This window comes from Halichoeres trimaculatus, unplaced genomic scaffold (assembly GCF_033239565.1).
Source record: "Halichoeres trimaculatus isolate MK-OKI-2021-1 unplaced genomic scaffold, fHalTri1.1 fHalTri1_scaffold_14, whole genome shotgun sequence".
Lineage (NCBI taxonomy): Eukaryota > Metazoa > Chordata > Actinopteri > Labriformes > Labridae > Halichoeres > Halichoeres trimaculatus.
The window spans coordinates 12548627-12572382 of NW_027437192.1; the positions used below are offsets into that span (position 1 = coordinate 12548627).

Here is a 23756-nt window from a genome sequence, read left to right on the forward strand (position 1 = left end):
ACATTTCAACTTTTACCCCACAGCAAACATGAACAGACAAACACAACAGACACTGATAAGTCTAGCTGAGCCTCTCATCGACTTAAAACACCTTTTTCAGAGGTGTTGTGTATGTCTCAGCTCCCTTTCCTCACTCCCCACAGTCTTGCTCAACAGTTTTCATAAACTGCGATTCAACTGTGACTCAGTCGCAACTGTTTGATGCTGTTACCATCATTTTAGCAGTCTGGCTTTGTCGGATTTCCATCCTCCAAAAAAGCCAAACTGTGGCTTTGTCTGTTCCAGTCTGTCATAATGGCACCATTACATGTGCAGCCCACAAATGTCTATCCTTTAGAGGTGTCGCTGAAATAACATTTTGGCTTGAAGCAATTTAATCAAATCTGTAAATGCTTTCAAAGTGACGTGTTAAAGCCATTATTTGGCTTTGCAGTTTGACAATCTGTTTCACGTCAGCGCATTAGAAATAATGCAGTTATAGGCATTTTGGCTGGACTTGTAGGCTTTGCTTTAAAAGAGGCTGCAGCTTATGCGTTTTATGTAACAAAAAATAGCACGCCATTGTGGTCCCATTTCTGTTGTCGATAAACCTTTGGTCTGAGAAATTATGATGGATGAGTGTGGTGGACAGACATGACAAATGGTTCATGAATGTGTTGATATGCGTCTTAATGTACCTAAAATAAGAACAATAGGCATGAATTTGAATGTGATGTTGAGGGGGAATCAAAAGATGAGTGGATGTAAAGGCAAATCCAAAGAGAATCATTCATTTGTCACATTTAACAAAAAAATGGGCCTAAGATTCTTCATTTAGCTAAGCTGTAGAAAATCAGGCTACCCATGTGCCCTTATTGCTGTGATTCCTGAATTAACCTTCTGCTGACACTGACGTCGTTGTTATCCTGGATTAGTCAGCTTGGAGATCTTGTGGCAACAAAGAAATGTGGGCGACGGATCAAACATTTTCTGCTTTTGTTTATACATTTGACTCATGCTAGTATGATTATGATTGGTGATGATTTGAGTCATTTTGGGCTCCCCTATCAATGTTTCCTGACCTCTACATCTGGAACCACAGCTGTAGACTGTACATTGAAATGAATACTACAAATGTGGGCAGACAGTGACCCCAAATACTAACTAACTATGTTGTTACAGTACAAGTTAAAAACCTCACCTCCCTTATGTTTACAGATGGAACATGGGTCAAAATATTAGGCTTAGACACACGTCAATTAAACTAATTTCCAATCACCATTCATTTGAATATAGGTTGATATTTCCAAGTCTTTATTTTTCTGAGAAGATTATCAGATTTGTAGTGTTAAAAAGTGATTTGATTTACAGCTTTGTAGTCAAATATGTGCTCGTCACTTCAAAAACTGGACTCAAGACTAAAACAAGGCCTGAATTCAGTGTAATGAGAGGAGAAAAGCTTCTTCTTCAGTTTCTTCTTCTTCTCATTTAAGACCAACTTTTATTGAATGAACCGTGAACAAACACCAATTCCTTTTGTACCCCATCGGCAGATTATTTCTCATTCACCCCAAATAATTCAGACTTCATTTGTTTTTTATTATCTTGAAATGAGACACTTTTATGGCTTTTACAGGTGAACGGCTCATACTGAGTCTGATAAGATGCTGTTAGGGGGGAGTAAGACATAAACCTTTGCTTAGATTGCAGTTTCAGCAGTGATGCGGTGTTCTGTGCCACATTAGCAGAGAAGAGAAAGAATGGTGAGAAAAATGCCACACAAGAGTTCTTGAACTTTCCATTGCCGTGAGTTTCTGCTGCAAAGCAACCCAAGAATCTGATCTTCTGTGGATGGTACTCACCTGAGGGATCTCTAACCTTTCGTCTCTGCAGCAGCAAAGGACAAAATATGGCAACAGGATGCCTTTCAGGGACACAGTCTGTCTTTCTACATATGTTTCATACAATAGCAACAACAAATCCTGTTCATTAAGAAGTTGTGTGGAATACTCTCTGCTATAGCTGATTTAATACTCTAGATTATTCTGTAAATTATTTACTACCAGTAAATTAAGGAAAAAAATAATATAAATGATAAAAATAAAATCAAAATAATATTTATTATTATTATAATAATAATAACAATAATATTTATTATTATTATTATTATTATTATTATTATTATTATTATTTGAAAATAAATAATAATAATAATTTTATTTAAAAAATAATAATAAGAATACATATACTTACACACAAATCTTTATTGAGATCACGGTCTCTGTACCACTAATTAGTATAACCATAAATATGATTACAATATTAGCAAGTGTACTTCAGTCCTTCAGTGGAAATTATGTTAGTAACCCCAGTTTATGTTTGAGTTTTTAGTGACTTTATAGTTCAGTCACAACTACTGGAGAAGTTTGGGCTCACACTTCAGTCTCACATCTTCTTTTCTGTCTGTAATACAGTGTTATATCTCTGTTTTACTTTATCTAGCCTGAGTTATTAATGTTAGAGCAAATAATTGGAGTGAAAAACGTTCTCATTGTGCAGATTATCTCTGCTGAAATTGTAAAATAAAATCAAACATCACACAGCATGTGCAAAACTCAGGATGCCCTCATACACTTTGCTCAACTATCTCATTCAATAATTTATCCCATTTAATAATTCATCTCCTGGAATGCCACAGACCCTGCCACACTCGGTACAAGTGTTTGTCTCCCCCTGCAGGCCGGCAAGGTGCGCAAGCATGTGTCAGAGCAGGAGAAAGCCGAGGAGGGTCTGGGGCCCAACATCAAGTCCATCGTCACCATGCTCATGTTGATGCTGCTCATGATGTTCGCCGTCCACTGCACCTGGGTCACCAGCAACGCCTACTCCAGTCCCAGCGTGGTGCTCGCCTCGTACAACCACGACGGGTACGGTCTGCACGTCCACACGCTCTCAGTGTGGCTCTAATGTGTTAATGCATGGTGGATAAGCAAAAGGAGCTGGGTAAATCTCTAGTAATGGCTCATAATGCATAGGGATTGATTGCTCTACCTTTAATGCAAATGAGCATGTGTGTGTGTAGGAACACTGGAGAGCTGGGAAAAATGGGAAATATGCATATTTCATAAGAGGATTGGAGGAATATTGATGTATGCACCTTTAATATGATTGCTTAACTCAGTGTTTCTAGGTCACAGAAAACATCTGTGGAGCGTCTCTGAATTCACTAAAAGCTGATATTTTATTCTCTCTGAGAATCTTTACCGCCGTAATTATTCTCTTTATGCATCAGGGAGGAAATATTGAAAGCCAAGACTAAATGGTAGACTCAACTTCTCATACATTTATTAATGATGGCACGGCAGCGCTCAGACAATACTTGAACTGTGCTACTTGGAGCAGAGAAGCTGTCACTCTGGCACACATGTTCACACACTCACACATAACTGCACACACCCAGACATTATGTGATTAGCATACTGGCAGTTAATTGGTTGCCTGGCTTTATGTCTGCTCTGTCTCCTGGAGGTAAATTTAGGACATAATCGTCTGAGTGTGAGGTGTTTTTTAACCCTCGGTTTATTATGCAGGGTTGCTCCATTTCCAGCTCCTGTTGCCCTCTGATTCAAAGCCTGAGCTGAAATATTAATATCCTCCGCAGCCATACGCCTGTCAATGCCTTCACCTGTCAACAACTTTTTTTTTTTTTCTGATAGAACGCGTAACATCCTGGATGACTTCAGGGAGGCTTACTACTGGCTGAGGCAGAATACAGACGAGCACGCACGTGTCATGTCATGGTGGGACTATGGATACCAAATAGCTGGCATGGCTAACAGGACCACTCTGGTTGACAACAACACATGGAACAACAGTCATATAGCACTGGTAATAACTGACTCATTTTGTCCTGCTCTTGTTTTGTGTTGTGTTTGTCTGTGAACTGTTGATGTCTTTGTGTGAAGTCTTTGTGCTTGCCTGATAATGTTGTTTAGACTGTTAGTGTTTTCCATTGGATTGTCTCTGAAGGGTAAATTGCTGTCAGGGTGTGTGAGTTTGATTTATTTTCTTCTCCTCCTGTAATGTCATCGTCTCGTAACTCTATCTGAGCCCTGTGCTTTCCGTCTCTCTACCTGCTACCCGTTGTCTCTACATCATTTGTCCACAGGAAATGTAATCTCAGAGGATGCAAGACAGATCTCTCCAGAATGAGACCTGTTTTTTTTTCCTGTCACATTTCTGCAGTGAAACATTGTGTGGAGTAAAGGAGACTTAATTTAAGCTCAACTTTCTATCGTTCTTTTATTTTTGTAATTTCAGGTAGGGAAAGCGATGTCATCCAATGAGAGTGCAGCATACACCATCATGAGGTCTCTGGATGTGGACTACGTGCTGATCATCTTCGGGGGTGTGATCGGCTACTCAGGAGACGACATAAACAAGTTCCTGTGGATGGTGAGGATAGCAGAAGGAGAGCACCCCAAGGACATCAGGGTGAGTGTGAGACAGAAGCACCGCGCAGCACGGTGGCTGTTCTCCAGGAATTCATGTAGCTGCACTCACACAGCGGTGAAATTGGTGTTTCCTCTTCACTCTTACACACACTGACACTCTTCAAAATGTAGCTCAAGGACAGGCAGAGTTAGTTCCATTGGGGTTTTACCAGAAAGGTTTCTAAACAACAACTGCTTTTGGTAGAAGAAAATATCATGTTTTAATGAAAGTCTTTTTTGTTTTCTTGAATTTGACTCCTTTTCAAGAAGATGAATCTACATCACATTACTAGAAGTCAAACTCACAAAAAAAACTTTATTTTTTCACTGAAATGAAGTGACTGTTTTCTGAGCTGAGGAGACATAGCTTTGCAAATTGTTTTGGTTTCAACTGGTGTAACTGTCTGCTTAAAGAGGGGGTACTGTCCCTGTGGTACCCTGCAGCAACTTTGTATGTTTGACAGCAAAACCAAAAAGCTGTTTTTCTCTTATTGGTCTTTTAGAAACCTTTCATTTCAGTCTTGGTCTGAAACACTTAGTTTTATCTGTCATCTCTTTTAAGCCCTTTGCACATCAGATGCATATTTTTTGCGCAAATATTTTGCACATTATTTATCTTTTTCAAACCTTCTGTTTTTCAATGCAAGCTTTCACACCAGCAACGTTCTTTGGCTGAGCGAAATTGCGCTTTTTCTAAAGTTTAGCTAGCAACAAATACACATCCAACCAATCAAAGCGCTCATTGTTGACAAGTTACATACCAAAACTTTCGTTTCCCAGCACCTGGTTCTTTACAACAAAAGACAATAAAAAAAAACTACAAAGACCATTACAAAAACATCGTTTGGAGGAGAATACCTGCGCAGATTGAATGTGATGCCTCCAAATTTTTCGCAGTTTCGCGCCATTTATTCAGGTGGCCATTGGTGTGCAAAGGCCTTAAGGCTTCCTGCTTCATAAACCCCCCTTCCCTCTGATTGGCCAGCACAGAGGCAGAAATATGTGCAGACCGTGGAGATTGAGGCCCGCCCTCCCAACTTGTCATGAACCATTTAGGAGATCCTAATGCAATGACCTCATCATTTCAGCAAGCCTCCTCGAGAGTGTCATTTTTAGAACCAGCCTGTTTCAAACAGTAAACAGACGGATTCAGGGATTTCTACAATATGTGAACATGTGGAGGTTTAAAATTCTGCACGTTTAAATCCATGTTTAAAATATGGAAAAGCAAAATACCCCCTCTTCAAAGAGCTTTATTCATCCATCCAGATCTCACTACATGAAGTCTTGTTTAGTTTAGCAGTGAAACTCCCATAAGGACCATGGTATCTGTATTCAAGCCAAGAAAAAACAAACAGTTTTCTCATGAAAATCAAGTGTCTATTTTCTCAATCATGATTAGAACTAGGACCTTGATTTTTTGATTAGGTTGACCTGCTTGATTTAGCAGAAGATAAACTGTTTCAGGAATACCTTTAATTTTTCAAGTTGCTATTTTCCCTTCCCAAGAGTTAGAGAAGAGGGTTGTTGCCACACTCGTGTCTGCATGGTAAAAATGAAACTTCAGTCAGATTGTCACCACAGCTCAGAATACAAACCAGAAACAACAGTTGGTGTGCCAGAATCCAATCTTGGCCCTTCTCCTCTCACACTTTCATCCTTGTCATCTTCAGGAGAGCGACTACTTCACCCCTCAGGGAGAGTTCAGGGTGGACAAAGCCGGCTCGCCAACTCTGCTCAACTGCCTCATGTACAAGATGTCCTATTATCGATTTGGTGAAATGCAGGTAAGGACAGAAGTTCTAATGAAAGGGTGTGCGTTAACTTCTAGCCAAGATACACATCAAAAACCTTTTCAAGTCCGCATGTCTTTGATGAAGTTTTTCATCTTTAGGGGAGGCCGAGGAGGTCAGGGTCGAAGAGAAACTCTGCTGAATTAACACAGATTTTTCTCAGGGGTTATGATCCGATTTGTAGACACAAATAACTCCAGTTCCAGTTATTTGCAGGGATCAGAAAGTAACAGGCAGCTGCCACCATTACAGAGGTAGTAGCACGTCTACTATATATAATCCAGCACGCAGCTTTACTAAAGAATAACAAGCGGCTGCCACCACTAAAGGTGTAAAACTTCTTGCTACTGTATCCTTAAAGCAGAGCAGGCTGGCAGACAGGCAGAGGAGGATTTAAGGAGGTGCCTTTGGGAGCTCCTGAGGTTCTGAGAGGAGGCTGTTAGCTGGAAAGAAAGGATGGAGGAGGAATATGAAGGATTGGAGGAAGCTTTGAAATGAGCCACGGTTACTTCTGGCAGGTAGCAGAGGAGACATGAGAGGGATCCTTCTTGCCGGGGCCAACAGCTCAGCTGAGACTGGAGAATCAATGCAGCCGCCGTCCTTAGACAAACAGCCAGCGCTCGGCGTAGCTCACTCTGCTGTTTCAGGGGGGAAGAGATAGAGAGACTGCAGCACACGAGGCAAGGGAGGAGAAGAGGGAATAAGCTCGGGGCGGAAAGAAGAGAAGAGTTGCAGGAAGGGGAGTAGATTAGATTCACAGAACAGGATGTGACAAGGAGAAACAGAGGCTTAGAGGACATCAGGAAAAAGACAATAGGTAGCTTTTGGTGGAGTATTCAGAGTTGCTGTGAGTGGAGATTAAAGGATAATAGTGACAATGCATGACACAGCACAGAGCAGTAAGTACAGACTCCACTTCTTCTAAATATCCACTCATTTACTTCTTCTTCTTACATTTTAAAGCCTTGTTGAGCACTGCTAATTAAAACAAGTCAGCAGACTAAACTGTTGTGACTAATAATTTAATACTGTGTCCTCTGAGGCTGTCTGAAGGCATAAATGAGGTTTCATAGATGGAAACACAACAGAAGAGGGAGAGTGGAGTCAGAAACAGAGGGAGGGAAGGTGGAGCTTTGAAATTAGAGGTGACAAGGGCGAAACAAAAGTGTGAAGGACACAGTGAGAAGGACGCAGTAAGAGGAGCAGCCGGCAGCTTTTACAGCACAGTGGTTGGAGTGCCAGTAGATTATACAGAGGGTTATGTTATTTTCACCTCAGGGCAGACGCTGCGACTGTTATCAAAGAGCTATCAGACTCTGGACTTCTTTTGTAATTGTGTTTGCTCTTGTCTTTATCTATTGAGTGCATATGCTCTGATTACAATGGGGACAGAGAAGGATAAAATAAAGTTGCAGCATTTTCCCCAAACTCACGGCAAGTTTCTCCAAAAAAATAAAAAAAACCTGACAAACACTTGTTTTCATCTCCAAGCTGGACTTCCGGACGCCCCCTGGCTTTGACCGCACACGTAACGCAGAAATCGGCAACAAGGACATCAAGTTCAAACACCTGGAGGAGGCGTTCACCTCAGAGCACTGGCTGGTCAGGATCTATAAGGTGAAGAAGCTGGACAACAGAGAGCCACTGGACCACAAGCCCCGCAGTGTGGTGCCCAAGCAGAAGTACACCTCCAAAAAGGTAGAGGGCGACATCTTGTTTTTAAAGTCATGAAGAGAGGTTTTATTTTAATCGTCAGTGTAAGAGAGATTCATTTTATAGCTCTGACCTCTCCATCCTACTGAGAGGTTTTCTTATTCACATGTTAACATGAGCTGGAACAGCAGGGTTAAATATTTTTCTTGGAGTTGATCTGATTTTACAGTCTAGTTATTATTTTGTTTATTTATGGGTGAATGGATGGAAGCTGAGTTTATTATATTAGTTTTTAGTGTTTGTTTATTGTAGTTTTTGCATTTTGCATGTTTTATTGTATGTTGTTTTGGCTAGTTGCATGATAATTTTTTATTTAATGTTTTTTTCCCTGGTTTTGTTTATTTTATGTTGTGTAGATGTGTAGTTTGTTAAATGTAGCTTTTGAGATTATTTTTTATTCAAGGTCATTTTTGCTAGTTGCACAGCTTTTTTGAGCAACCCGCTGGTTACCTGACCCTTTGCAGGACAACAAAATAAAATTGTGCTAACATACTTTGCACAATTTGGATCAAAATTTATCTCACAAACTCTTCTTCTTTCCCTTCTTCCAGACCGCCAAGAGGAAGCGAGGACACATTAAGAACAAGCTTTCCCTGAGGAAAGGCAGGAAACTACAAAAAAAATAATGATGACCATGAACTCTTCTAGGAAAACAAAACAAATGCGAAGAAAACCTCGAACAACCAATGAAGAAGAACACAGAGGGCCGTTTATCTGGCACTTGGCACTCAAGCGCTTCCCATAAGAGAGCGCCCCTGTGTGGTGAGGAAGTTGGAAGTGTCATATCTGGCTAGCTCCAGACCTGTTGTCTGTTTTATCCTGAGGATTTTGTCTTGCTCATTTTTTCACTAATTTTTTTTTTTTGTTTATTTCTTTCTTTTTTTTTAACTTGAATGTGTGGCAAGGCATAGGGCTGCTCTACTTGGTTCTGCGTCAGTTCATTTTTGTGGTACGTTAATAAACTGCTTATCAGTGCGAGGGCTGTGAAGGGGGGGAAACGAGAAGACTAGGAACATTTGCACCAAAGACCCATCGACCTTGCTCCATGGCACATGTGAACTCATCATTGAGCGAGAGGAGGCACAGGAGTGGAACTGAGGACTTGTTCCTGACACGTGTACAGAGGAGAGTATGCGGCATGGAGGAACGTCACTGTTTAGGCACAGTTCATCTGTAATATTAACCTTTTTATTATCATCATCTCCTTCACGTCTGCCTGGATCCCCGACCTTCTTTTTCCACAAACCCCTCAAAAATTGGCCTAATATGTAAATATGTGATGTAAAGAAAATGTCTAAAAGGATGATAATATATTGGATTATTGTGGTGATTTTTAATGCAGTTTTTTTCTTCATTTCTTTGGTGGTTTTTTTGTATGACAGCAAATAGAACAGTGAATGCAATAATTCTTGTATAGAGGGGCTTTTGAGATTTTGTTGGAAGAATGAATGTGAATTTTTACAATATTCCCCTCCATTTCTGACCCTCTTTTTCATAAATTGCATAGATTGTACATTTTTGCTGCTAGGGTTTTAAAGATGGAAGCAGGCAAGTGTGTATAAAAAGTAGTGATAATTAATTAGGCCTCCCATCCTGCAGGGAGCGCTCCCTAGTTCAGTGTGCAAAGCCTAGTGCCTCATCGCTGGTCATCAACGCCTCATTACTTTTTGACTGTTGTTTTTTTTCTTCTGTTTTTTGTTTGTTTTGTTAAACTCATTCTGTAAGTGCTTCTGCCAGACTAAGGCTTTGGAAACTGGACTTTTTTTTTATTACGATGTCTGAAAAAATACTGGTGAACTGTGAAGAAGCAGAGTTGGCAGACAAGCACTGACGTAAGAAGACAACCGAGAACAGAAAAACTACAGAAAACTTCCATCGTTGTCTGGGAATTTGATTAACTTCAGACCTTTGAAAGAATTCTTCCGAGCTGTGTCCTAACCCCACACTGAACACAGGCCTAAAAGTAACACAGTGCATTTCAAAAGATGCCTCAGTTAGACCTGCACTGTTTGTTAAATGTGTTTTTCAAATGCCACAAACTGAGTTTTCTGCTAAAGAGAAAGAAAAAGAAAAAAGAAACTTACCTTGTGAGATAGCCATATCATGTTACTTTATGCAAAAAAAAAAAAAAAAAAGGTAAAGTACAGTTTTAACTGCACTGATAATGGAACTGGACTGCTAAGTATCCCATTTCTACACACAGTACCTTCTTAAAAAAGTGACGAAATAGTTAACAAAGCATACCTATAGCTAACAGTTAGGACACAGCTCTACTCGAAAGTTAATTGTTGACTTGTAATTCTTTGGACACAGGAATGTACTTCATGTGTCTGGATTTGGGAACGCTAAAGGATTTTCTGACTGTGCACGCTTCAGCAACTTTTTGTATCAAATAAGTGACACATCAAAGACTAACACATCAAACCGCTGTACTTGCTTTGTCACATCTCACAGAAAGTGACTTTTTTAATGAGTATCACCTGTTCGTTTGTTTTCTTTACTCTTTTTTTCTTTCTGAATTGCTTTGTTCTTTTTGTCTTTGATCTTCCTTGAAACTGAGTGTTATCACTTGTAGGCGTCAGACCTTCAACACGCCACATTGTTCTTGTATCTCGCCTACGCCGTGTCACATCCTTTGATTTCTTATTTGTCAAACTGAGGAGAGAGTTCAGACTAAGCCTTAATGTGATGTACAGTTTGTTTCCCTCTTTTTTGTTCTTTCTTTCATTTATTGGTTCATTATGAGCAACAAAGCAGTTCTTCTCTCTAAGTTTACCCATCTCTTAGTGGCTCAGCACTGTCTGTTCCTGACACTGTTTTTGTTCTCTGAACCCCTCTTTCTCTCACCTTTGAAAGTTTACATTTTTACATGTTGTTCTGTTCAGCCATCTTTAAATATACACCTTAATGAAAACCATGTGTATGTTGTTATTAATATATCCCTCCCCTTCCTAAAGCTGTTTGTCATTTTAAACAAAATAATCCAGTAATTTACGATAAATGTGTTTATCATTTTAAGCCCAGATGAACAGAGAGCCGACCACTTGATGGCAGCATTAGCCTTCAGATGGAGACACTTCTGGGGCAGTATAACATAAAACCCTCAGAGCTGGTGGGTGATTTAATGAGCACCAGAAGGTGTGCAGTTATTCTTTTTCTGAAAAACTAAATATCATGTTTAACCTGGACCTTTACACCACATTTCCTGGGAATATATAACACACGGATGTATGTGAAGTTGTATCATTCCACCCTTAAGTTTTGTGTGTTGAACCAGTAGATTATAATTCAGAGGATGGGAAGCGGAAATGCATCTTTACAAAGTCCTCTATGGGTGGCACACTTTATAGATATCTATCTATCTATCTATCTATCTATCTATCTATCTATCTATCTATCTATCTATCTATCTATCTATCTATCTATCTATCTATCTTTCTATCTATCTATCTATCTATCTATCTATCTATCTATCTATCCATCTATCTATCTATCCATCTATCTATCTATCTATCTATCTATCTATCTATCTATCTATCTATCTATCTATCTATCTATCTATCGACTTACCAACCATTAAGTTCAATATGATATTGTACATTTTGATACGATACAAAATAGGGATGTCCCAATACAGATTTTTTGACCTTCAATTTTGATTTTTTTACGATATGTTTTGCTGATACCGATATCTTTCTTTTATAAATCCCGTACTCCGTTGGTTGATTCCGTTGTAACTGCAGATCATATTTGCTGTATTAAAGTCAGCCCTGTTGGTACCACCTTGAGGAACACTCACGTCACAAATGTTACAAAACTCTGTTTTACTATCATTGCTTTCCAAAAATCTGATACTATCAGATCCTCCAAAAAATAGCCATATCAGGCGCCCATACCAGTGAATGTATCGGATCAGGACATCCATAGCATGAAACAATATGGTGCATTCACATTTGATATGATAGAATATAAAACAATACCCCAAAAAACTTGTTTATATTACAAAAAAAGAAGAAAAAAAAAACACATTTCAACGTCACCATCCTTGACCCATGTTATAAGGAATAGGATGTTCATGGCTCCTGCTGTGTAATGAACTGGGAATGTTCACTTATTATGAAGCCCCTGAAATGAAAGCAGATAAAAGACACTATGAGAAAACCTGTTTCATAGAAAAAGTAGGTCTTTATTTATGGTCAGTCTCTCTCATCACGATCACTATGAACTTGGGTGGATCCTCTCTGGATATAAAAAAACAAACTAAGTTTCATGTAAGGCGAAGTGTCATAAAACAGTAATGAACAGTGGTCAGCTGCAGGTTCCAGGTTCTCTCGATGGGTGCAGGTCTGTTCTTTACGCTGTCATGTAAATGCATTGGCTACAAATAGGCATCTGGTAATTTCACCTGGCTTTAAATACTACTTGATGTGTATGTGAGGAAATAACTGGAATAGGACAGTGAGTGAAGAACAGTGTGAGGGGATGGATGTTTGAGCCTGTCATTGATAGCCTTCAGTTTAAAAACTGGCCACATCGCACATGTGGAATGAGCCGTGAAAATGTAAGAGTAAAAATACATTTCTATCCAGATCAGACAGGCTGGTTTCCCCGCTCCCCAGCGATTGTTGTGCTGGAATATTACCCATTCTTCCTCACAGAAGCACCTCCCAGTGATCCCCAGGTTTGAGAGCTGTGTTCCTCTCCTCATCCATATTCACCACAACAACTGAAAACATCCAAGGTATGAACTCCCAGAGGTAAAGGCTCCCTAATTACACAAGATCCATCTTAGGGGCACGGATACAAAAACAAAGAAGGGATGGAGGAATAGAGGACTGCCACAAACAAAATGCTGTTGTCTGTTTTGGAATAGTTTGTGGCTAATGGCTGGAATAGCTGGATGAGAGAGGTAGTAATGGAAATGTAAAAAGTCTGCGTCTTACTCAAGGGCTGAAATAACGCTTCTGTAGAGACCTTCAAAATAAAAGGCAAAACACTGTGTAGCAGTAAGAGTTTAAAAAAAAGAAAAACAGCATCCTATTATGTGTAAATGTGCCCATATACATTCATAGTGCAGACAAAAACAATCACTTCCTAGTAGCTCACTGTAATGTACTGTATAATAATACATACTAACACATAGTATAATGTTTACCTGTTGATTTATACTTCATCTTTTTTTCTTTTTATTTTTGGTAAGCTCTGAGAGACCACCCTGATTGATAAAAGCCATAGATATAAAACATTTAATTTATTTCTATGGGAAAAGTGCCTTTATAAACAACTCATTTACAGCTACAGTATAACGTGTATCAGGAAACTCTTTTTGATTCATTCTAACGCTGCATTTTCAACTAAAAGCTCCAAAACCAAACAAACATTTATAAGAGGAAAACGAACTGAACATCTGTGGCAAACTTCATCACTGTGCGTGTGCAAAAAAGGCCTTGGCAAGGTGAAAAATAGAAATACTCTACTTTGAATAGTAATACTATTTACTGTATATAAAAATCTACGTCTGTCCCAAGAGCTCCAACCGCTTGGTCCTGGTTAAAACAGTGGAGATCCCTTTGGCACCTTGCAAGTTTTCTGTTTGACGCTCGGAGAGTCTTTATAGTTCAGGTTTAATGGCCAACAGAGGACTCTGCTCCTTTTCCTCCACTCCCTGACCTTTGACCTCCACGTGGAGACGCAGGAGCTCAGTTTTTGTCCATGAGAGGCGAGTTGTTCTGCTGTCAGGTCGACTTCCACAGTGGGCTGTTGTAGGTCCAACCGTCTCCCTGAGGAAGAAGAGATCACATTCAATCAATCTTTATTTGTATGGCACCAGATCACATTAAATGTCATCTCTAGAAAATAAAATAAATTCAGGAATGAAAATAAAGAGGATCAAGCTCCTAGACCTTCACAGAAACCTGCTGTCCAGTCTTGCGTCACTGTTTCTGTCTTCTCCTCACTTTACCTCTTTAGTGAAATATTTTGGAGTCCAGGGTTTGTTATCAGCTGCCCTCTGTCTCTCTTCTCCTCTCTGTCGCTCCTCCAGTCTGTGTTTGTGCTCCGTGGCCTGGTCCATGTTCCCTTCCTTTAGAGACTTAGTGACATGTTGCCATAACCGCCTACACACACACACACACACACACACACACACACACACACACACACACACACACACACACACACACACACACACACACACACACAAGTAAACAAAAAAGTGTGTGAGCAACTTAACTCCATGGCACCCCTCAACTGTTGACAAAAGCCTGGCTTTTGTATTAAGTTCTGAGTCTCTCACCTGGACTCTGTCCTGCACTGTTTGTCCACAGGCCGGAGTTTCTTCTTAGTGACCGGGAGCTTTGTTGTGTCGATCACTTTGGTTTCCCCACTGCTGTAGGTGAACTCCAGCGTGCCGTTCCACTCGCCCTGAGCTTTGCACACGATGGTGTTTGTCGGGTTGTGTTTGACCTCTGCTGTCACTCTGAGCGTTGCAGACACAGAGGTTGTTGTTATTTATTGGATGGGGAAATTAATTGTTCTTTATTAACTGTAGTTTATTGGACATGTGTACATGTGTTGTTACATTCAGCTCATGTCGTATAAGGATCTCTTAAATGGTTTATCATACATGAGAGGTGTGGGCCTAAAACACCAAGGTCTGTGCCTTGCTCTGCATTACAGAGGGCTGGCCAATCAGAAGGAATGGGGTTTGTGGAGTGGGGAGTCTTAAAGAGCCAGCAGCTAAAAAAAGGGTTTTCTTAAACACCAATATGAGAAAAAAAACAGAGGACTGTAAATTATATTAAGTTACTTTGGGGACCTGGCAGTTCAAATAATCTAATTGTAATCCCTCCACCTTGTACATAAAGATGTGGTAACAGACAGAGAACAGCTTTAAGAGCTTAATAAATGAAAAAAAAAACTTAATTTCTGCTGTCCATCACTGAGAAAAAAAAACACTCACCTGTGTACCTTCCCACCATAAAAGGGCTTGGTGTGAAAGGTGACGGTTGCAGAGTAGCCGCTCTTGACACAGTTTATGGAGACTTTGCCCCCGAGCTCCACCCAGGGCACAGTGAGAATGGAGCGAGCGTAGGCACAGGGCAACGTGAAGACGTACTCTTCATCGTGTTCCAGGAGGCAGAGGACCCCTGAGAGGAGCGGGACGAAAAGAAGATGTGTTATTGGAACCAAAATGAAAGAAACAAAAGCAAAAATTTGAAGCAGTGTAGGCTGGTTTATGTTCCACTAGTTCATGGCATGTTGGAGTGGCGCACCTCAAACACCAAGGTCTTCATAGCTCTGCCCTTGACAGGTCTTCAGAGGGCTGGCCAATCAGAGGGAAGGGTGTTTGTGGAGCAGAGGGCCTTAAAGAGACAGTAGCTACAACAAACTCTATTTTACACTGTTTGACAAACAAAGCTACTGCGGGGGAACCGAAATGACAGTTTTATGCCCCCAAAACAGTAAAATATCTCTTTTAGGGCTGGGAGGAAAAATCAATACATCAGGATTGTTTGTTTGATATCAAAATCTGGATTCTTTATCTTTTTTTTTTCAAATTCGACTTCTTCATTTCAGTCTTTATTTATAAACTAGATTGGAAAAAAGTTACCACTTTTCTCCAGTAGAGGGTGAAATGTTTCTCTCTGACTCACGTTAATGGGAAAATATGGCTCCTGATATAGTCTGTAGACATCCTCCTCATCGTTTTAACTTTTCCATATGGTCTGGTGTCAAAAAAGCAAACTAAAAATCGCAACAAACGAAAATGTCGAAGAATTGCAATTTAAATCGAATCTGCCCCCAAGAATCGAAATTGAATCGAATCGTGAGAATAGCATATTGTCCCAGCCCTAATCTTCTCTCTAAGTCCAGAGCAGTCAGGGTTGTGCCTCTTATACATGCATTACTAAATTTTGGGGTAATAAACAAAAATCTAATCCCTGGGCCTGAAACTCAGGAACCAGTGATTCATTTAACAAATCATCCAGTACACAAAAGTTTACAACAGACAGTTAATACCGTTACAGAACAACATGGGACTAAACTTTTGACTAGGCTGCACATTAAGCAGCAGTAATATGTGGTAATCAACCTGTCAGGATCACAGCAGAGGCTTTAAATCTTGAGTAATGTTGTGATTAAACTAAAGTTAATACAGTCTGCTTTCCAGTGCTTTCCTGACCTGTTTGTTTAGTTTTTTCTATTTACTACTCAGGCGCAGCATTTCCTCTGTTATTTTAAATCTGTGCACACTGAAGGCTGATTGTGAAGAGCATTATATAAAGCAGCTGACAGCTCCTTCAGGCAGTCTGTGTTACATCTCCTGGGTGCGTGAGAGCCCAAAAGACTCAAAGCTCCTGACTGACTCTGCGCGCATGTTATTCATCATCTGAGTCACTCAGTCAGTGCATAAATGGATTTATGCATCTCACATGTCTGTGAATGGCATGTGTTGTCACACTACGACGTCATGTGTTTACACAGGACCTTTACATTCAGTGAAATAAACATGTTCAGTAACCACGCTGCTTTACAGCCATGTTTTATTTTTGGGAATGTTCCAGTTTGTTCTTACACTGAGTTTCATCCTAAAAGAAAAATGCTGGATCAGTCTCAACACATGGAAAGCCAGGGATTCAGTTCATTTCTTCTCGGTAAAAAGGGAAATCCTAAAGAATAAAACTCTCCCTGAGTTTTGCTTTTATAATTCTTCTTGGGTACAGGTTCAGAAGTTTTGTAATTAAAATGTACTTAAAGTATCAGAAGTCAAAGTCTGAATTATGCAGCAGGGCTCCTCCAGGACTGTGAAGTTATGAAGCTCCTTAAGTCCTAAAGATGCTTTGAAAAAGGAACTTCTTCCTCAGCACTTTCATGAATATAAGCAGTTTTTATGCAGCTGATTGAGGAGGAGGAGGAGGAGGAGGAGGAGGAAGAAGAAGAGGAGGTTTAAAACGCTCACTTATGACCTGCCATCACTTAACCTGGTTTAAACTTTTAACAGGACAGAGCCATTCTGCTCAAAGTCTCTCTTATACTCCCACTAAGGAAAAACTTAACTTCATTTATGTGTTCCAGTAAATTTCAGTAAAGTTTCCTGAAAAGTTTTATGGGAATTTTTGCTCAGGACAAAAGTGTCAGGGTTTTGTTGCCGTCAATTTAAATGAATTTTTCTATAATATCCTGGAATATTTTGGCTTGAAATTTTTGGAAATTTTCATTTTTTTTTCTCTTGTTATCAACTTGAAAAAGGTTTTCAAAAATGATCTTGGTTGAAACAACATGACTGAATGCAATTTCAACTGTGTAACACAAAATTGCCATTTGATCATCATTAATCACTACTTCACCCGCCGACAGTATTTTCTACTGAGATGATATTTCTGGATTAGGAGTCTTTAAGTCCTGTCAAGATAGCTTTTGATGATAGTGTTGAGGTAAACATTGTGATGGTATGGTTTAACTTTATGTGATGAACTCATTCAAGTTTTATAAGCAGGCTGCTGACGTCCACAGGGAACGAGCCACCCTGAAACTCGCTTATACTGTTGTGTATATAAATGAAGATTGAAAATGGCATATGAAATTGTTTTCTGACATATACCATTGGACAAACTACTTCTTTGGAGCCCTGTTGGGGGCAGAACTGTGGGCAGACCTCAGTGTTTGAGGCCCACCCCTCCAACATGTCATGAGCCAGATCCTCACGTGATGATAAAGCTTATCAGAGTTCATGAAAAACTAATGAAACAACAATAACAAGAGGTGAAAAAAAAAACATTTTCGTTAACAAAGTTAAAAAAATAACATTTCATAAAATTGATTACTAACTTAAAATGTATTGTGAGTTTACAAAATTATACAAAACATGTCTTAGGTTTTCATCCTAGAGAATAAGTTTGAGTGATGCATTAGATTGTTTATTTGTCCTCAGTGAACATGTTTTTAGAAACAGTATGATGTCCTGAGTTTTACCTCATATTACAAAAATAATCTGAATCAAAAAAAACACTAGCTTGTTAGAAGGTGCCCTCTCCCTTTGGTCAAGGACCCTAATAACTAAAACTAAAGCATTTGTAATAAAATTAAAACAAATAAATAAATAAATAACCTTGAGAGCATGCTTTTAAAACAATCTAAAACTTAACTGAAATAGAAAATGGAAAATCAAAACAAACAAAATGAAAATAAAACCTAGAGAAAAAAGCAAATCTATATTAACCTTGGGGATGACCTCATCATTTCAGCAAGTCTCATGAAGAGCTCATGCTATTTTTAGAATGGATTGTTTTAAGCAGTTCACAGATTCACTTACTTCTACATCTTTTGAATATGTAAAAGTTTAAAAATCTGTACACATTATGTACGGACAACTAGTGTTGTGTTATTCAGATTACAGAGATGTCAAACAAGTGTCATATTTTAGTCTTACATGTCTTTAGTTTCATCATCTCTACCGGTGTTTGATGCATCCAGTAACTACTATTGTTATCAGCTGTTCTTAAAACGTTTCGTGTGATCAACCAACAGATATACAGAAAGACCTACACACAGTAAGAAAACCCTTCATCGAGGCATAAGACTGATTCTGTTGGCTTTCTGTCTCTCTGATTAACATAGCTGATAAAAAGTCTTGTATGCATTCAGGTTTTGATGGCATTAAATATCTAAAAAAGTCACCAGTGAGCCTGTGACATGATCAGAGTGTAACACAGGTCAAATCAAAGTCCATCACGCTGCTGTTCATCTGTTCTTTCCTTGACTTGCTGACTCACTGTCAATCCATCAAGCCTGAGCGGTTCATAAAAGTCCAAATCTCCCGCCATCAGGAAAGCAGCCACAGCAAAAAACACAAAACCCTAATCAATATTTCCTGTGCTGGGGTCACGGCGTTCTCTGATGGCAGCACAAGCCTCCGCACACGGTGATGAAGTGCAGCGTCACGACCTGCTGACAGGTATTCAGAGGAACACTGAGCTGTGGTGTCTGAACGAATCAGGTCATGTATCTGTATTCAGTCGATCAGACTCAAGGACTTCCTGTTCCTCCGCTCAGAGTGACTCATTAAAATCAGTGTGCGACACACAGTGTGATGGTGCTGACAGGGAGGACGACTGGATCATTGATTGCTATGGGAGAGGTCACATGCTCCCCATGAAGGACGGCATTGTGACAGTTTGCCTAAAACGCAGATTTTCTCCTGATGATTCATTGACATTTAGTTTGTTTTTCAACAAACTAAAAGAGTAGTCATGCAAAATATGACAAGTTAAACTCATCCATTGAGTGTGAAAAAAGTGAGCGATTATTCAAAGGAAATAATTTTTTTGTGTGTTTTATTTGGGTTTGTTAATCCGCCATTTTGCTAAGTATCTAATTATCTTTTTTGTAAATGCCAAAAAGAATGGAGGCATATTGCATATTACTGGTTTCATGATTCACTTTAAGCCATCACTCCAAATAAATCCAAAAAACACAATCAAAACTTTTTAGACCTGATCTGTGTTTTGCAGAATGTGCTTTAGCTCACCTTCTCCCACATTGGACACTCCTATTGACATCCCCATGAACTTGCTTTTGGTCCACACATGAGCGTTGACGCACATCCTCCTCTCCGGGCACTCGCAATAAAAACCTGACACTGGTGGGTGATGGGAAACCTGCTCAGCCACAAATCGGACCCTGTAGCATCCTCCCTGTGAATCGTCGCCCTGCTGTGTGTTGTTGGGGCATCTGTTGGGCTCCCACGAGGACCCCTGGTTGGATCTGACGAAAGGTTTGACTTTTTCCTGAGGCACCTCCCAGGAACAGTGGAAGGTCTCTCCCAGCACCGGGTTGTATGGCTTTTTGGCCACGGCACCTTTGCGCCCCTCATGGAATGAAGTCAGGTAGTACTCGACGAAGCGGACGATTCTGTCCTCAGCAGTGGCTCCGTTTGTGATCGACAGGAACATGTCGGGGTGGGCCATGAAGTTAGCGTACATCTCTAGAAGTGATCGCTTTTCCAAAATGAAGGTAGGAAGAACCACCTAAAAGTTAAAGAGATGAAAATATGAGAATTGTTCAAGAAAAAGAATTGCAGCCTCCACCCCAACACCTGTTTTATGCTTCCCCCTCTGTTCTGTACCCCTGGGTGTCTTTGCTGCTGCTCTCCCTGCCTTGGTTTTTCATGTATGCACATAAGAAACAGAATCACAGCCCCAAATTTAACTAATGCAAATAAAGGCAAGAGTGGTCATGACTGAAATTTGATTAACGAATAAACCCTCCAAAAGGGGGCTGGAGAGCCTCACATGGAGATTATACAGCCCAATTGTGGATCAGAAAAGTCAAAATTCAAATCAAAGTTAGAGAGTAAACATAAGTGTCTGAGTCTCAATGTCTCAATCTCAGCCTTTCAAGATTTGTCAGGGACATGACGCCATACAAAACAAGAATTTCTACAAAACTACTTCCATCAGACGATGTAAACTCAATTTGTAAGAATCTGAAGAGTTTTTAGTTTATCTTCATTTGTAAAAAGTCAGTTTTAATCCTGTACCCGTGTGAGGTCCATGCCCAGTTTGAGCTGGGAGAGCAGGTGGAGGATGATGCTCCGTTGGTCGTCCAGGACACCCAGGTCCTCCTCTTCATTATCCTCTGAATCTGTCACCTCTTCGGTGGGGCTGATGTCCTCGAGCCCTGAGTGGTGCTGGGAAAACAAAAAAAACTTCACATTGTAATTCTACTAATACTTTTTTTAAGTTGGTGAAAAGTATCGACAACATCAATGTGCGTGTTAACCAGTTTTTAAAGAAAGATTTATAAATCTAAACTAAACCATTGCGATGACCAAAACCACCTATTCCTTCAAAGTTCAAGTGAATGTACAACTTCCTTAGTTTTAGCTCAAAGCTATCCAGATCCATCTGAAGACCAAACTCTTTGAAAAGAAAACTGTTCAGGAAAAGCTTTTTTGTTAAAGCTACAGTATCATTTTCTGTCATTGATTGTACATGATATCAAGGTTACATCTCATTCAGTGCAATTTTGTGTCTCTGATGTGTTCTTCATGGTTTTGGTTTACAAAGATGTACAGAAATAGAAAACTAGATCTGATATTTTTAGGGCTCTTAAACAAAAAATAAAACAGAAATGGTTCATTTCCTTATTGTTTTACAGAAAATTTTAACGGAATAGTTTCAAATTGAGAAATACTCTGAAAACAGTTAAGTGAGCAAAATTATTTAACAGAGCTTAGCATGCAATCACTGCATCTGTAGGTAAACAATATCTGTTTGATTTGCTAAACGTAGCAAGCATTAGCAAAGCTAGCTCTACCAGGTTAATGGCCATATTTCTGTACTGGTTCCATGTTGCTCTAGCTAAGTTGTTATACATCAATTTTACTAGGTACAGCCTAAAAAACATTATGTACTTTGTTCACATTTTCTTGATCAACATATGTTAAACTAGGTTGCCCCACATCTGTGCTTGTTTATGTCCGGGTAGAAGCATTTTTGCAGTTGTAGCAGTTTACAAGAGCTGTGCTTTAGCTGAGGCACAACATTCAATCAGATATTCAGACAATTATAAACATTTTTTTAACCAGATAGTAATTCTCTAACTTCTCTTACACTGCCATCCCTGCATATCTGACAAAAAATGTAAATATGCATTTATGGTGTCCGCGCCAATCACACGGAGAGGCCAAGATGCAGCATTTTCTGTCACCTGTCAATACCTACGATAAGGTCACCCAACTCATTTAGAGGCGGAAGTCCAAACTGTGAGAGGGAAAACCTATAAATACCAAAGGACGCAACCTCATTCATTTCCCACAGCAGCCCACTCATAATCCATTCAGCCATGTCACCCCACCTTTCAAGCCTCTTTCAGGGTTTTGTATGAAGTACCACATGTCTTTGAACAGCCTGAGTGCATCTTAACAATGGAACTACACAATGCCTTTCTGGGTGGATAACACACAGCACTGGTTATAGTCGTGTCCCTCGTTTGTGTTCCAGCATTCAACTGGAAATGGATCTAGTCGAGGTTAAAGAAGAGCTGATGCCTTTGATATCTCCTACAGCTACTTAGGGCAGGAAGGAAGATGGAAAAAAACAAGGAAGAGGCTGATGTATAATGCAGAAAGTGCTTTCAAGCCTGTGGGCAACAACAACTCTCTGTGCACCCCCTTTGCCACACTGCTCTTTGTCCTACGTTTAAACCGTGTTTAGTGCACACGTGTCCTTTCTCCAACCTAATTTATCTCATTTTCGAGAAGCTGCTGCTTCAAAGAAGCCAAATAAGAACGAATAATGAGGGAATTATTCTTGCATAGAGTGCTTCTGCAGAAAGGGGGAAGAGCGGAGAACGTTTCCAGCACTGGAGTGCCCGCATGAAGTTACCTGAATATTTCATTCCATGTATGTATGCAAAAAGCTCCACATATCCACTCTGAGCACAGTCTCTACCAAAACATTTCACACATAACACAGGGCACACACTCATACAAACACACGCGAGGGAGCATGCTTGAACACACAAGCACAGGAGTCCCTGGAGCTGGTTTGTTCTCCAAGCATAATGATATATATAGAAGTGGAGAGAAGAGGAGAGGAGGTACTGAAGAGGGAGGTGTGTTATGATTCCAGAGGTTCTGACTAATTAAAGAGGCTCTTGACAGAAACAGGAAATTACTGATGAAGAGGTCAGAGCAACCTGCAGAAGAAGAACCCTCCAGTGGATCATCTGATGGACTCGGTGGTTGTCATTACTCACACAAAGGCAGTTTAATGCCGTTTAACTTGTCCAGAAGTGATTAATAGTCAACCTAGGATGATGAATGAAGGCAGAGGGGCCAGCTGGGGTTTTACAGTATGAAAAACCTGAAACAGAAAGGTTTTAAATCTGTGCTAATGATAATGACAAACCATAAGGAACTTTTGGCACCCTCTGAGAACAAAGTGATATGTCTTGGAATTCAACGGCCTGCAGCTTATATTTTTAGACCAGAGGTAGCCACTTGGTCTTAACACTGAATTTGCATGTAGGTCCCACAAACAATTAACAAGAGTTTAACTAAAATGTTAGACTGAACAGAAACTCCTGACCTCATTTTTGTTTGTGGGCCTACAACTAGGGCTGGACAATTAATTGGATTTTAATCGTGATTTCAATCGACTTTCAATTTTTCCATCTGACAATCATAAAAACAATATAATCGAAGAAAAACAATTAATATGCCACACAGTGTAGATGTACGCAAGTTCCTGGGCTTCATAGCTCTTCTGTGTTCCATGTGCAGCCACAGCAAGTGTGTGTGACTTATGTGTATCAATAATAATGTATGTGCCACTTGCTGGTTCTTTAAAGTTGTGTTTAAATCAGTACTGAAGTTTTTGAATAGAAAATGCCTTACACACACTTAAAGATTAATTGTGATTTCAATATCACTTAAAGATTAATTGTGATTTCAATGTCACTTAAAATAATCAGGATTCTTATTTTTACCATAATCGCCCAGCCCTACCTACAACCTCACAAACTGTCATTATACGTTTATGGCTTGTTAAGAAGTTATATGATTAACTAAAGTCAAGTCAATTCACAGATTTTATCAGCGGATGACTATACTGTTCTCAAGAAACGTCAGGAATCCATCAGCACTGAACATTTTTTTAATCAGAGACTGGACTAGTATCATATACTTGAAAAACAAGGACCTTTTTCTCATGTTGTCATTTTATTGGTGCAGTTTTTTTTTTTCATCTGGAAAACTTATTTTCTATGTGGC

At 39.7% G+C, this 23756-nt stretch overlaps 2 protein-coding genes across 2 annotated transcripts in view; one reads left to right on the forward strand and one right to left on the reverse strand.

The window, feature by feature from the left end:
- The window catches only part of LOC141802920 (dolichyl-diphosphooligosaccharide--protein glycosyltransferase subunit STT3B), a 131959-nt gene extending 120599 nt beyond the window's left edge, over positions 1 to 11360 (forward strand). The window contains exons 11-16 of the mRNA XM_074686733.1: positions 2719 to 2906; positions 3696 to 3867; positions 4300 to 4473; positions 6146 to 6259; positions 7757 to 7963; positions 8530 to 11360. Coding sequence (XP_074542834.1) covers positions 2719 to 2906; positions 3696 to 3867; positions 4300 to 4473; positions 6146 to 6259; positions 7757 to 7963; positions 8530 to 8604 — 930 coding nt within the window. The 3' untranslated portion in view covers positions 8605 to 11360. The remainder of the gene's footprint in view (positions 1 to 2718; positions 2907 to 3695; positions 3868 to 4299; positions 4474 to 6145; positions 6260 to 7756; positions 7964 to 8529) is intronic.
- A 778-nt stretch (positions 11361 to 12138) lies between these two features.
- Positions 12139 to 23756, reverse strand: part of osbpl10a (oxysterol binding protein-like 10a) — a 77134-nt gene continuing 65516 nt past the window's right edge. Inside the window, exons 8-13 of the mRNA XM_074686925.1 lie at positions 20520 to 20669; positions 19509 to 20007; positions 14940 to 15126; positions 14274 to 14456; positions 13941 to 14094; positions 12139 to 13758 (exon numbers count right to left, since the gene is read on the reverse strand). Of these exons, the coding sequence (XP_074543026.1) occupies positions 13714 to 13758; positions 13941 to 14094; positions 14274 to 14456; positions 14940 to 15126; positions 19509 to 20007; positions 20520 to 20669 (1218 nt within the window). The 3' untranslated portion in view covers positions 12139 to 13713. The remainder of the gene's footprint in view (positions 13759 to 13940; positions 14095 to 14273; positions 14457 to 14939; positions 15127 to 19508; positions 20008 to 20519; positions 20670 to 23756) is intronic.